The following is a 13,848-nucleotide window of genomic DNA, read 5'->3' as shown; positions in this document are numbered from 1 at the left end:
ACGATAGAATTGGACACGATTCTTAGGATCTTATTTCGATTAGTAATGCTGCTAAAAGCCTACCATTATGGAAATTCGATACCTTTATGCCTGATTCTCTGCAACGTATATCATGATTGAGAACATGTAACATAAATGTAACAAAACAACATCTAAAGATCTTAGTGCTACCATGCTTCTTTTTAAGTTGTCTTTGCCTTAGGTTGGGTATGTGGCCATAAATCTCGTGTGTTTACAGTGTATAATTAAATAGAAGTTCCTTTCTCATGCGTTTGATCACGTATAACCATTTTTAACATCGAGCACACACAAAAAGGATTTAGAGAGACTTTCCTGACTTTTACCGTAATTGTTGCAATTCTGCTGAACTTATTCTTTTCAGTGTACGTTTTTCAGCTTATGCTCGCGATGAAGTGTTCTGCCATAGGTCATCATGGGATATTTAGATTCCTTGTTCAGAAGTTGCGAAGCAATGGTTGGATTAAGCACCTAATGCACACATCAAACAAATTATATAATAGACTGAAATTGTCTACTTTTCACTTTCAAGCTAAATTGATTTTGCAATGGGGCTCTTAATGAAACCATCATAAATACCCTATGCTTTATTATTGATAGTCATTTGGGTAAAACACTTGAACTTAAGTTCAACAAATGGAACTGAATATTTGAGTCTTACTATTACTACCAGCCAACTTTTGACAAAAACCAAAACAAGGAGGGGCTCCTGACATCTCTGCCTGCGAGTCCAATATACTTATACTATATTTATTAACACAACATGGCTCAATGCGGTTTGGTATTCAAACTTTCAGGCTATCTTTCAGTAAAACTAAGCGAGATTGCTCATGTAGGCATTTCAATGCATGAATCATTCTCCGAGGCCATGAGATAACACATACAATATGCATTCAAGAAAACAATCCGTCTAGCAAGTACCGTTAAACAACTTTGTACAATATAAAAGTCTAGAAATGCTATTTTAAAGGTGAGTGATCAAGACGTTAGCAACCAGCATATATACGAGTTCGACAAGAAATAGGCTGGTAGAAGATTCTATGGTAAGAATATCATTTTTTCAAAACATTTTTATGCAATAAATTCGATGATAGGAGCTATTGCCCAAAATTTTGTATTATGAGAAGCTCCTGTAAACAATAAGTCTTCTTATTATCTTCAACCAACACTTGGGGAGCACGTATTCCTTAATACAATATAAACTAAGTCTGACTTCATCAATACTTATGGTATGACAGGGAGGTTGCATTGAAACTTGTGCTAGACCTTGATCTATAATTCTATAGGCATTTTTGAAAACGTTTAGATTGGTGTGGCCTTGCAGGCTGTTAGAAATACTGATTATCACTTTTAGGCCGACATCATGGTTGCTATTGTTATTTATACTGGTAAGGGGTTTTACATCGATTGTACGATACTATGACCGTTTAGCATTATTGAATTAGTTGATATGAAAACAAAACGATAGCAAAGTAGTATGACTAGAAACAACAAAGCTAATAGCAACGTACTATATACGTACCTATCAGTAAGATTGGGCTGGTATGACTTTCAAAGTAGGCTGGTAACATATTAGACCATGTGCGAATTAAACCTGTACGGGTATGCTACCAGCTGGCTGGTAGCATCGCCAAGCTGTTAAGGATAAAAGCAAATAATCCTTAACGGCAGTTATTATTCCCTACCAGCATCTCTTACAAGCCGGTAGGGAGGAGGCACGTGACCAAACCAAGAGGTCAACGGGTCGCTATCAATCGGGTAGGACCCATTTGTCCGTACGCCCGACCCGCGCCTATATATATGGGCTTCATTTATGACAAAAAGGTACGCAAACACAATCATTTCCACTAAAACCAAAATACTTATCACTCAACATACCTAACTTTAGCATCGGAGGGGGGATCCTCGAATCACCCTCGAGGCTAGTTCATCTTTGATATCTGCGCAGGATATCATCAGGATAACAGCAGCACTCGACCAGCAAGACATCTCCAACCGTTCCCAAATCCTACCGGAACAATTGGCGCTAGAAGGAGGGGACTTCCCAACCTTGTCAAGTAAATCAGCCATCATGGATACCAACAACAAAAAACCTAGAAAAAACAACAATCTCCCACAATCAGCAGTGATCACACCAACATCAGTAGCACAACCCGCAGTCAAACCTTCTCTCTTACCTGTCTCAACCAGCCAAGTCACACCACTTACCGATCCTCCCCCAAAAACACTCAAGTCACAGATAAGCATTGCCCCCCCAGGTTTTGAAGACCCGAACGACGTGATCATAGAGGACGAAACGTCCATGGAAGAAAGGGCACAGGATTCCCCATCACCCCCACAGATTCAGAGCAACCTCTCGGCGTTGTCCCAAAGGTTCACACCGCAACAGCTGCTGACGGCGTCGGCCGTCATGAAAGCAATGGCTGAACTGTCCTCAAGGAGGACAGAGGGAAATCAGATCGTGGTTACCGGCAGTCGCCCGGGTGCGATGCCGGTTAGAAAGCTCTACGAAACCCTAGAGCATGAAGTGGTACTGCCAGCACAACCTGAACCAATACTTGTACAGAGTGAAAATCCGGGTAGAAGAAAAAGGCATAGCTCTCGGCGCAGAGAAAGGTCCACTAGACGCCGAGAGTCGGTGTCAGAGCAAGAAGGGTCGTTTCCTGCTGGTAGGGAATCGACACCGTATCACGAAGAGTACATCGTACAGTCTCCACAGCCAGGTTGGAATAGATATGAAGGATATCTACCTCATCAGGAGCCGATGAGGCGAACCATACACCCCAAAGACTCCCCACTCTGCAGGGGTATACTGGAGCAACCTATGGAGAAAGTAAAGATGCCGACGTGCAAATACAACGGAACCACAGACCCCGAAAATCACTCCACCGCTTTCGAACAACACATGATGCTGTATTCTGACTCAGATGCCATGTGGTGCAAAGTGTTCCAGACCACATTATCAGGGGTGGCAGCCGATTGGTATAAGAAGTTGCCGGCCGGATCGATATTCAGTTTTCGGCAGATACAAGAGGACTTTGTGAGGCGGTTCATTAGCAAGGTTGAACGAAAGTAAACATCTGGAGAGCTGATGTCGATCTCACAAAGGCCGAAAGCGCCGCTGAGAGAGTACCTTACTCGTTTTAACAACGAATCCATCACAATACCAGATTTACAGCAAGAAATAGCCGTCTTGGCTCTGTTGAGAGGGATGCAAGAATGCGAGTTCAAAAGGTACCTGGGAAGAAAATCATTTACCTCGCTGGGGGAGGCCTTGAGAAAAGCAAATGAGTATATCAGGAGTGATGAGCTGATGCTAATATCACCCATGGGGGGAAATCAGGCAATACAATCGGCCAAGAAGGATCATGTTCCCATACAGCAACACAATTACCGGAAAGATAACGTTAGAAAGGAGGGCCATCAGCAGAGAGGGGGATATCCGACTAGACAACAGCCGGTAGGGGCTTACCAGGTGTACACTCCCCTGAACACCGCCAGAGCCACGATCTACGCAGTAAATAAATCGGCAGCGTGGAGAAAACCGTTACCGATGGATGCCCCAGGTAACAATAAGAACTTTTGTGCTTTTCATAATGATCATGGTCATTACACGGAGCATTGCAAAGAGCTCAAGGATAACATCGAAGAGCTGGTAAGAAGGGGATACCTATCCCAGTACAGGGTTCGGCAGGAAGGCCAGGGAGGAAATAACAGGCAGGGCAGTTCGCATAGTCATGCCCCATATACACCTACTCAGCCAGGGTATGCACAGCCCACTGGTAGGATTGAACAGGCACCACCATCCCGGCAAGAAATCCGGTCATTACCGGAAACAGGCAAAGATGGGGCCGATAGGGGAAAGAGACCCACGGTTTGGGTGATCTCTGGAGGGCCCGTGCATGGAGGTACAGTCAGCGGGGCAATAAGAAATCTAGAGGAGCACAGGCATTTGGTGAGTTACCATAGCGCAAGGAAATGGCCGGAACCAATCCCCCTACCGGTCATCACGTTCACCTCGGACGATTGTCGCGGCATTATATATCCCCATGATGACCCGCTGGTATTGGAACTCGAGATAGCAAACTTCCCCGTCAAGAGATGCCTGATTGATGGAGGCAGCTCTGCGAACATCATATTCTGGGAAGCTTTCACCCAGCTGAACATAGATCACGGAGAGTTAGCAAGGGTGAGCTATCCCGTTATCGGATTCTCTGGAGCCAGCGTCTATCCAGAAGGCAGTATCCGTCTACCGGTTCAAGTAGGTAGAGGATCATCAGCCAGGGACTTAATGGTCGACTTTTTGGTGATAAAAGTACCAGCAGCGTATAACGTAATAATTGGTCGACCATTCATTCATGACGCACAGGCGGTGGTGTCCACATATCATTTGACCATGATATATCTCTCAAATCTGGAAAGAACAGAAAGGGTACATGGCAGTCAGGAGACTGCCAGATCGTGTTATCTGACAGCGATAAAGGCACCAGGAAGGATGGTGCCGAAAACCAACCTTGCCCGAGAAGCAAACATGCCAACCAAAAGAAAGAGAGGGGATCTGAGCATGGAAAATTTTGATGAAAGGCCGGTTTGCATCCCAAGGCCGGCTGCAGATGGAGAAACTCAGGAAATTGAATTGGTAGAAGGAGTTCCAGAAAGAACGGTACGAATAGGTGCCGATATGGAGGCAGATCAGCAGGTCAATCTCATCGGCCTGTTACGAGAAAATGCAGACATCTTTGCCTTCTCTGCAGATGAAATGCCCGGTATCAGCCCAGACATCATAGTGCATCGTCTGATTGTAGACAAGTCAGTCAGGCCGGTAAAGCAAAAGAAGAGAAATTTCTCCAATGAAAAAAATGCTGCAATAAAAGAAGTGGAAAAACTGCTGGAAGCAGGGTTCATAGAAGTTTGTGACTACCCCGAATGGTTGGCCAACGTAGTCATGGTAAAAAAGTCAAATGGCAGTTGGCGAATGTGCGTAGATTTTACCAATCTGAATGGGGCGTGCCCCAAGGACTGCTATCCATTGCCACGAATCGATAGACTGGTAGATTCAACAAGTGGCCACGCTCTTTTGAGTTTCCTGGATGCCTTCTCAAGGTATCACCAAGTCAGCTTGTGTAAAGCCGATAGAAAGAAGGCCGCCTTCATCACAGATTCAGGGGTATACAGCTATAAGGTTATGCCATTTGGGCTGAAGAATGCGGGAGCAACCTACCAGAAGTTGGTGGATAGGGTATTTGCTTCCCAGAAAGGGAGGAACATAGAGGTATATGTGGATGAATCAATAGTTAAAAGCCGATTGGCCAGCGACCACATCGACGACTTGAGAGAAACTTTCGAAACTCTGAGGAGGTTCAGGATGAAGTTAAACCCCAAGAAATGTGTATTCGGGGTCCGATCAGGAAAGTTCTGTTAGGTTATGATACATATGACATTACATAGATCATGCGGAAACAACCATTAACCCAGGACAACATATTATTTACACATAATCATATAGCATAATTTAGATGCATACTCTTTGTTGCGTGCCCTCCCTAGCTGCGCCCGAACCGAACAAGAACAAGTCTTTAGGACTCCAAGTGTCGTCCCTCCGTAGATAGTCCACAGCACGTCCGGATCCGCCTTAAGATTGACCAACTAGAATCGCCCTTAAGGTACTAGAAAATTTCGGCACTTTTATGAGCAAGATGTGTGTTTTAATTTTCTCTCAAAAAACTCACTTTTGAATACTTTGAAACTTGTTATAAATTGTGAGCCCTAGCCTCATATTTATAGGGGTATGGAAAGGGAATCGAAATCCTATTCAGATACAAATTAATTAAACCTAGAATCCTACAAGAACTCTAATTTAATTAATTTTATCAAATAGAATTAGGAATTTAATCATTAACCGAACTCTGCATGTTTTAGGAAACGTGCACAAACACAAACACTTGCACACACACGCACGGCTGCCACGATGGGCCCCATGCGTGCGCGCGAGCAGCAGCCCGCGCGCGCTGCGCGTGCTTTGCGCGCTGTGCGCGCTGCGCAGCCTGCTGGGCCTGGCTTGCGCTGGGCCTGGCGTGGCTGTTTGTGCGGCGCGCTTGGCTTGCTGGGCGATGGCCTGGCTTCGTGCTGGGCCTTGTCCGGCAGGCCTCGTCCGATGCTTATTCGTACGATGCGCTTCCGATAAAATTTTCCGATTCCGGAATTCATTTCCGATACGAACAATATTTAATATTTCCGATTCCGGAATTAATTTCCGTTTCGAACAAATATTTAATATTTCCGTTTCCGGAATTATTTTCCGATTCCGGTAATATTTTTGATTCTGACAATATTTCCGTTTCCGGCAATATTTCCGATTCTGGCAATATTTCCATTTCCGATAATATTTTCCGATACGTACCATGTTTCCGTTTCCGGCAACATCTACGACTTGGATAATATTTATATTTCCGATACGATCCATATTTCCGTTTCCGGCAATATCATCGTTTCCGGAGTATTCATTTCTTGCCTGTGACGATCTTAGCTCCCACTGAAACCAAGATCCGTCGGTTCCGAATTTTCATAGATGGAGTATTTAATGCCATTAAATACTTGATCCGTTTACGTACTATTTGTGTGACCCTACGGGTTCAGTCAAGAGTAAGCTGTGGATTAATATCATTAATTCCACTTGAACTGAAGCGGCCTCTAGCTAGGCATTCAGCTCACTTGATCTCACTGAATTATTAACTTGTTAATTAATACTGAACCGCATTTATTAGACTTAACATAGAATGCATAATTGGACCAAGGGCATTATTTCCTTCAGTCTCCCACTTGTCCTTAGGGACAAGTGTGCATTTCCTAATTCCTTTGTCGCTCGATGCTTGCTCTTGAACATAAGGTAAGAGTTGTCATCCTTATTATGTCCAGAGGTGTTCCTCGGTTTCAGAGTTCAACTGATCAAATAAACAGATAATCATAGCCTATGATTCATCCGAGCACGGCCATGCATTTCACAGTTTCTAGCTCTCCGAGTGGCCTTGTACAACTTTTAAGCATCTCATCCCGATTTATGGGAGGACAATCCCAATCTTGCGATCTTGAGATTAGACTTCGTTTGATAGGTGATTACCTGAGCGTTGCCTTTATAGCCTCCTTTTACGGTGCGACGGTTGGTCAACGTCAAAGCAACCAGTTCTCAAACAAGTAATCTCAAATCACTCAGGTATTGAGGATTTAGTGTCTAATAATATAATGAAATTTACTTATGACAGACTTTCATCTCTTACAGTAAAGTTTCATAGGTCTTGTCCGATACTAGTCTTCCCAAAGTAAGTATCTATGCAAATGATTATGACATTGCCATGTCCACATAGTTCAAGAAACAGAACTACTAGTCATCTTGCATTCTAATCGTCTAACGTTTTCTATGCGTCCAATTTTATAGAAAACTCCGATTAGGGACCATTTTCAACCTTTGACATTCAAGTTCACTTGATAGACATTTCTTAGTCACAGGACTGGTCCTGACAGTCTATCTTGAATATATCGTCAAATTGAAGGGACTCATCATTTAATAAACCACAAATTAAATGGAAAAATGAATTCATTTCATTTATTGTGAATGATTAACCAATAATGTTTTACAAATATTTAAACTCTAAAACTTTAAAACATTAAACAGAGACATCAAAGCCATTCTCCAATATGCTTGATTCCCATAGCTGCAGTGTGCGAGTTGTGCTTCGCCTGCGGCAGAGGTTTAGTTAATGGATCTGATATGTTGTCATCAGTTCCAATTTTTCTTATCTCGACTTCTTTTCTTTCAACGAACTCTCGTAGAAGGTGAAATCTACGAAGTACATGCTTGACTCTCTGGTGGTGTCTAGGCTCTTTTGCCTGTGCAATAGCTCCGTTATTATCACAATACAGGGCTATTGGTCCTTTAATGGAGGGGACTACACCAAGTTCTCCTATGAACTTCCTTAGCCATATAGCTTCCTTTGCTGCTTCATGTGCAGCAATGTACTCCGCTTCAGTTGTAGAATCCGCAATGGTGCTTTGCTTAGCACTTTTCCAGCTTACTGCTCCTCCGTTGAGGCAGAAGACAAACCCAGACTGTGATCTAAAATCATCTTTGTCGGTTTGGAAACTTGCGTCCGTATAGCCTTTAACAATTAATTCATCATCTCCACCATAGACCAGGAAGTCATCTTTGTGCCTTTTCAGGTACTTCAGAATATTCTTGGCAGCAGTCCAAAGCGCCTCTCCTGGGTCTGACTGGTATCTGCTCGTAGCATTGAGTGCGTACGCAACATCCGGGCGTGTACATATCATAGCATACATTATTGAACCAATCAATGATGCATATGGAATCCCATTCATTCGTCTACGCTCATCAAGTGTTTTTGGGCACTGAGTCTTGCTTAGATTCATTCCATGAGACATGGGTAGGTAGCCTCGCTTGGAGTCCGCCATCTTGAACCTATCAAGCACCTTATTGATATAAGTGCTTTGACTAAGTCCAATCATCTTTTTAGATCTATCTCTGTAAATCTTGATGCCCAATATGTACTGTGCTTCTCCTAGATCCTTCATCGAAAAACATTTCCCAAGCCAAATCTTGACAGAGTTCAACATAGGAATGTCATTTCCGATAAGCAATATGTCGTCGACATATAATACTAGGAAAGCAATTTTTCTCCCACTGACCTTCTTGTATACACAAGATTCGTCCGCGTTCTTGATGAAACCAAAGTCACTGACTGCTTCATCAAAACGTATATTCCAGCTCCTGGATGCCTGCTTCAATCCGTAGATTGACTTCTTTAGCTTGCATACCTTTTTAGCATTCTTTGGATCCTCAAAACCTTCAGGCTATGTCATAAACACAGTTTCTGTTAAAACACCGTTTAAGAAAGCAGTTTTGACATCCATCTGCCATATTTCGTAATCGTAATATGCAGCGATTGCTAACATTATTCGAATAGACTTTAGCATTGCAACTGGTGAAAAGGTTTCATCGTAATCCACACCGTGGACTTGCCTGTAACCTTTTGCAACCAATCTAGCTTTGAAAACTTCAAGTTTCCCATCCTTGTCCTTTTTCAGTTTGAAAACCCATTTGCTTCCAATGGCTTGGTAGCCATCTGGCAAATCGACCAAATCCCATACTTGGTTTTCAGACATGGAGTCTAATTCAGAGTGCATGGCTTCTTGCCACTGCTTGGAGCTAGGGCTCGTCATAGCTTGCTTGTAAGTCGCAGGTTCATCACTTTCAAGTAATAGAACGTCATAGCTCTCGTTCGTCAAAATACCTAAGTACCTTTCCGGTTGAGATCTATATCTTTGCGATCTACGCGGGGTAACATTTCTAGATTGACCATGATTCTCACCAGATTCTTCTAAAGATCTCTGAGTTTCATCCTGAATGTCATCTTGAGCATTCTCTAGAGTTTGTTGTTCGACTCGAATTTCTTCGAGGTCTACTTTTCTCCCACTTGTCATTTTGGAAATGTGATCCTTCTCCAAAAAGACACCATCTCGAGCAACAAACACTTTGTTCTCAGATGTATTTTAGAAGTAATACCCCTTTGTTTCCTTTGGATAGCCCACAAGGATACATTTTTCAGATTTTGGATGAAGTTTGTCCGAAATTAATCGTTTGACGTATACTTCACATCCCCAAATCTTAAGAAAAGACACATTTGGAGGCTTTCCAAACCATAATTCGTATGGAGTCTTTTCGACAGCTTTAGACGGAGCTCTATTTATAGTGAGTGCAGCTGTATTTAGTGCATGTCCCCAAAATTCTAATGGAAGTTCGGCCTGACCCATCATTGACCTGACCATGTCTAGCAAGGTTCTGTTCCTCCGTTCTGACACACCGTTCCATTGTGGTGTTCCAGGAGGAGTCAATTCTGATAGAATTCCACATTCTTTCAGATGGTCATCAAATTCATAGCTCAGATATTCACCGCCTCTATCAGACCGCAGTGCCTTAATCTTCTTGCCTAATTGATTCTCTACTTCACTCTGAAATTCCTTGAATTTGTCAAAGGATTCAGACTTATGCTTCATTAGGTAGACATAACCATACCTACTGAAGTCATCAGTGAAAGTGATAAAGTAGCTGAAACCACCTCTAGCATTTGTACTCATTGGTCCACATACATCTGTATGGATTAAACCCAATAGTTCATTTGCTCTTTCTCCAACTTTAGAGAAAGGTTGCTTTGTCATTTTGCCAAGTAAACATGATTCGCATTTACCATAATCCTCTAAGTCAAATGGTTCTAGAATTCCTTCTCTTTGAAGTCTTTCTAAGCGTTTCAAGTTTATATGGCCTAATCGACAATGCCACAGATAGGTGAGATCTGAATCATCCTTTTTGGCCTTGTTTGTCGTGATCTAATAAATAAAGTCCATTGACTAATCTAGCATAGATCATGCGGAAACAACCATTAACCCAGGACAACATATTATTTACACATAATCATATAGCATAATTTAGATGCATACTCTTTGTTGCGTGCCCTCCCTAGCTGCGCCCGAACCGAACAAGAACAAGTCTTTAGGACTCCAAGTGTCGTCCCTCCGTAGATAGTCCACAGCACGTCCGGATCCGCCTTAAGATTGACCAACTAGAATCGCCCTTAAGGTACTAGAAAATTTCGGCACTTTTATGAGCAAGATGTGTGTTTTAATTTTCTCTCAAAAAACTCACTTTTGAATACTTTGAAACTTGTTATAAATTGTGAGCCCTAGCCTCATATTTATAGGGGTATGGAAAGGGAATCGAAATCCTATTCAGATACAAATTAATTAAACCTAGAATCCTACAAGAACTCTAATTTAATTAATTTTATCAAATAGAATTAGGAATTTAATCATTAACCGAACTCTGCATGTTTTAGGAAACGTGCACGAACACAAACACTTGCACACACACGCACGGCTGCCACGATGGGCCCCATGCGTGCGCGCGAGCAGCAGCCCACGCAGCGCCCGCGCGCGCTGCGCGCTGCGCGTGCTTTGCGCGCTGTGCGCGCTGCGCAGCCTGCTGGGCCTGGCGTGGCTGTTTTTGCGGCGCGCTTGGCTTGCTGGGCGATGGCCTGGCTTCGTGCTGGGCCTTGTCCGGCAGGCCTCGTCCGATGCTTATTCGTACGATGCGCTTCCGATTAAATTTTCCGATTCCGGAATTCATTTCCGATACGAACAATATTTAATATTTCCGATTCCGGAATTAATTTCCGTTTCGAACAAATATTTAATATTTCCGTTTCCGGAATTATTTTCCGATTCCGGTAATATTTCCGATTCTGACAATATTTCCGTTTCCGGCAATATTTCCGATTCTGGCAATATTTCCATTTCCGATAATATTTTCCGATACGTACCATGTTTCCGTTTCCGGCAACATCTACGACTTGGATAATATTTATATTTCCGATACGATCCATATTTCCGTTTCCGGCAATATCATCGTTTCCGGAGTATTCATTTCTTGCCTGTGACGATCTTAGCTCCCACTGAAACCAAGATCCGTCGGTTCCGAATTTTCATAGATGGAGTATTTAATGCCATTAAATACTTGATCCGTTTACGTACTATTTGTGTGACCCTACGGGTTCAGTCAAGAGTAAGCTGTGGATTAATATCATTAATTCCACTTGAACTGAAGCGGCCTCTAGCTAGGCATTCAGCTCACTTGATCTCACTGAATTATTAACTTGTTAATTAATACTGAACCGCATTTATTAGACTTAACATAGAATGCATACTTGGACCAAGGGCATTATTTCCTTCAAGTTCCTGGGTTTCCTAGTAAGCGAAAGGGGAATCGATGCCAATCCAGATAAGGTAGATGCAATTATGAATCTACCAGAACCCGATTGCATAAAAGACGTGCAAAAGTTAACAGGAAGAATGGCCGCATTGACCCGGCTCATTAGCAAATCAGTAGATAGGTCGTTGCCCTTTTTCAACGTGTTAAAGCAAAACAAGAAGTTCAAGTGGGGAGAAACAGAAAGAGCAGCCTTTGAGGCAGTAAAACGGCACCTGCAAGTCCTACCCACAATAGCTCGACCAGAGGAAGGAGACACGCTGCAGCTATACATATCTGCTTCTCAGCACACAGTAGCAACGGTACTGATCATAGAGAAAGATAAAACACAGATACCGGTGTACTTTGTCAGCCACATCCTGGAAGAAGCAGAAACGAGGTACTCCTTGATAGAAAAGTTGGGGTTGGCAGTACTGATTGCAGCCAGAAAGCTGAGACCTTACTTTGATGCACACGGGATCCAAGTCCTCACAAACTACCCACTGGAAAAAGCAATGCAAAAAATGAACACATCAGGCAGACTCCTAAAATGGGCAATTGAACTATCAGAGTTTCACATGGAGTATCGGCCCAGAATGGCTATAAAAGCCCAAGCACTGTCTGACTTCATAGTCGAAGCATCATACCAGGAGGAGGAAATAAAGGAAGGAATATGGGAAGTAGCAGTAGACGGCTCGGTCACCAAATCAGGGGCGGGAGCAGGGGTAATAGTTACCTCACCAGAAGGAGACCAGTTCGAGTATGCCATTAAGTTCTCTTTCCAGGCATCAAACAACGAGGCAGAATACGAAGCCGCAATCGCTGGCATACAGATCTGCACGGCAGCTGGTGCTCGTAGGCTCATGCTCACAACCGACTCACAGCTGGTAACAAACCAGTTCTCAGGAGAATATGAAACGAAGGAAGAATCCATGAAACGATACGCCGAAAAGCTTAAACAGTCAGTGGCACAGTTGGAAATCTTCGAAATAAAATTAGTACCCCGATCAGAGAACATGTTGGCAGACTCCCTGTCAAAACTGGCCAGCTCAAGTGCTCTGGTAAAATCAGTAATGATGGAAGTCATGAATCGAAGGAGCACTGAAGTATTGGGAAAAGAGGTCATGGTAATCACGAGCCAACCTGAATGGTATGACACCTTGTGGGCATACAAGAGAGATGGAACACTGCCTGCAGAAAAAACGGAAGCAAGAAGGTTGATTAGAAACTCATGCTGGTTTGTAATCATCAGAGGCCAACTCTACAAACGGGGTTTTAGCTTGCCTCTGTTACGATGCATATCAGCATACGAATCGGCACGACTGATAGAAGAAATACATGAAGGAGTGTGTGGAAATCATCAAGGAGGAAAAACCCTTGCACTGAAATGCCAAAGGCAAGGATACTACTGGCCGACAATGCTAACAGACGCACAGGAGTACGTCAAGAAATGTGAAAAATGTCAAGTTTTTTCAGCAGTCATCAATCGTCCTGCAAACGATCTCATGCCAATCCTAAATCCAATACCGTTCGCCCAGTGGGGAATGGATATTCTGGGACCATTCACAACGGCATCCGGTGGAAGAAAATTTCTGATAGTGGCAGTCGATTATTTCACCAAATGGATAGAAGCAGAACCGGTGGCAAAGATAACTGCAAATCAGGTCAAAAAGTTCATATAGAAAAATATAATCACCAGGTTCGGATTACCGATGGCAATCGTGATGGACCATGGGGTACAGTTTGATTGCTCGCCAGTTCAAAGTTTCTTGAGTATGTACAAGGTCAAGTTTGCCTACTCTTCTGTTTGTCATCCCCAAAGCAATGGACAGGCAGAAGCTGCCAATAAGCAGATACTGGCAGCAATGAGAAAGAAGCTAGACGACTATAAGGCTGGTTGGGCCGATATTGTTCCAGAGATACTTTGGGGAAATAGAACCACCGTTAAGGAAGCAACGGGAGAGAGCCCATTCCGTCTATGTTTCGGATCAGAAGCAGTGATACCAGCAGAAGTAGGGTTA

The 13,848-nt window shown here is 43.2% G+C and overlaps 2 protein-coding genes across 2 annotated transcripts; both read left to right on the top strand.

The window, feature by feature from the left end:
* The first annotated feature begins 3,109 nt into the window (after nucleotides 1-3,109).
* On the top strand, nucleotides 3,110-5,440 carry LOC130471976 (uncharacterized). Its single transcript, XM_056842350.1, has one exon. The coding sequence runs from the start codon at nucleotides 3,110-3,112 to the stop codon at nucleotides 5,438-5,440; it is 2,331 nt and encodes a 776-aa protein (XP_056698328.1).
* A 6,437-nt stretch (nucleotides 5,441-11,877) lies between these two features.
* On the top strand, nucleotides 11,878-13,509 carry LOC130471975 (uncharacterized). Its single transcript, XM_056842349.1, has one exon. It carries the CDS (start codon nucleotides 11,878-11,880, stop codon nucleotides 13,507-13,509), a length of 1,632 nt encoding a protein of 543 aa, XP_056698327.1.
* Nucleotides 13,510-13,848: the final 339 nt, after the last annotated feature.

Source organism: Spinacia oleracea, chromosome 4 (assembly GCF_020520425.1).
Source record: "Spinacia oleracea cultivar Varoflay chromosome 4, BTI_SOV_V1, whole genome shotgun sequence".
NCBI lineage: Eukaryota > Viridiplantae > Streptophyta > Magnoliopsida > Caryophyllales > Amaranthaceae > Spinacia > Spinacia oleracea.
This window is presented reverse-complemented; position numbering and strand designations above follow the sequence as displayed.

Excerpts from the sequence above, each read along its gene's own strand:
- LOC130471975 (XM_056842349.1), top strand. The coding sequence starts at position 11,878 with ATGAATCTACCAGAACCCGATTGCATAAAAGACGTGCAAAAGTTAACA.
- LOC130471976 (XM_056842350.1), top strand. The coding sequence starts at position 3,110 with ATGTCGATCTCACAAAGGCCGAAAGCGCCGCTGAGAGAGTACCTTACT.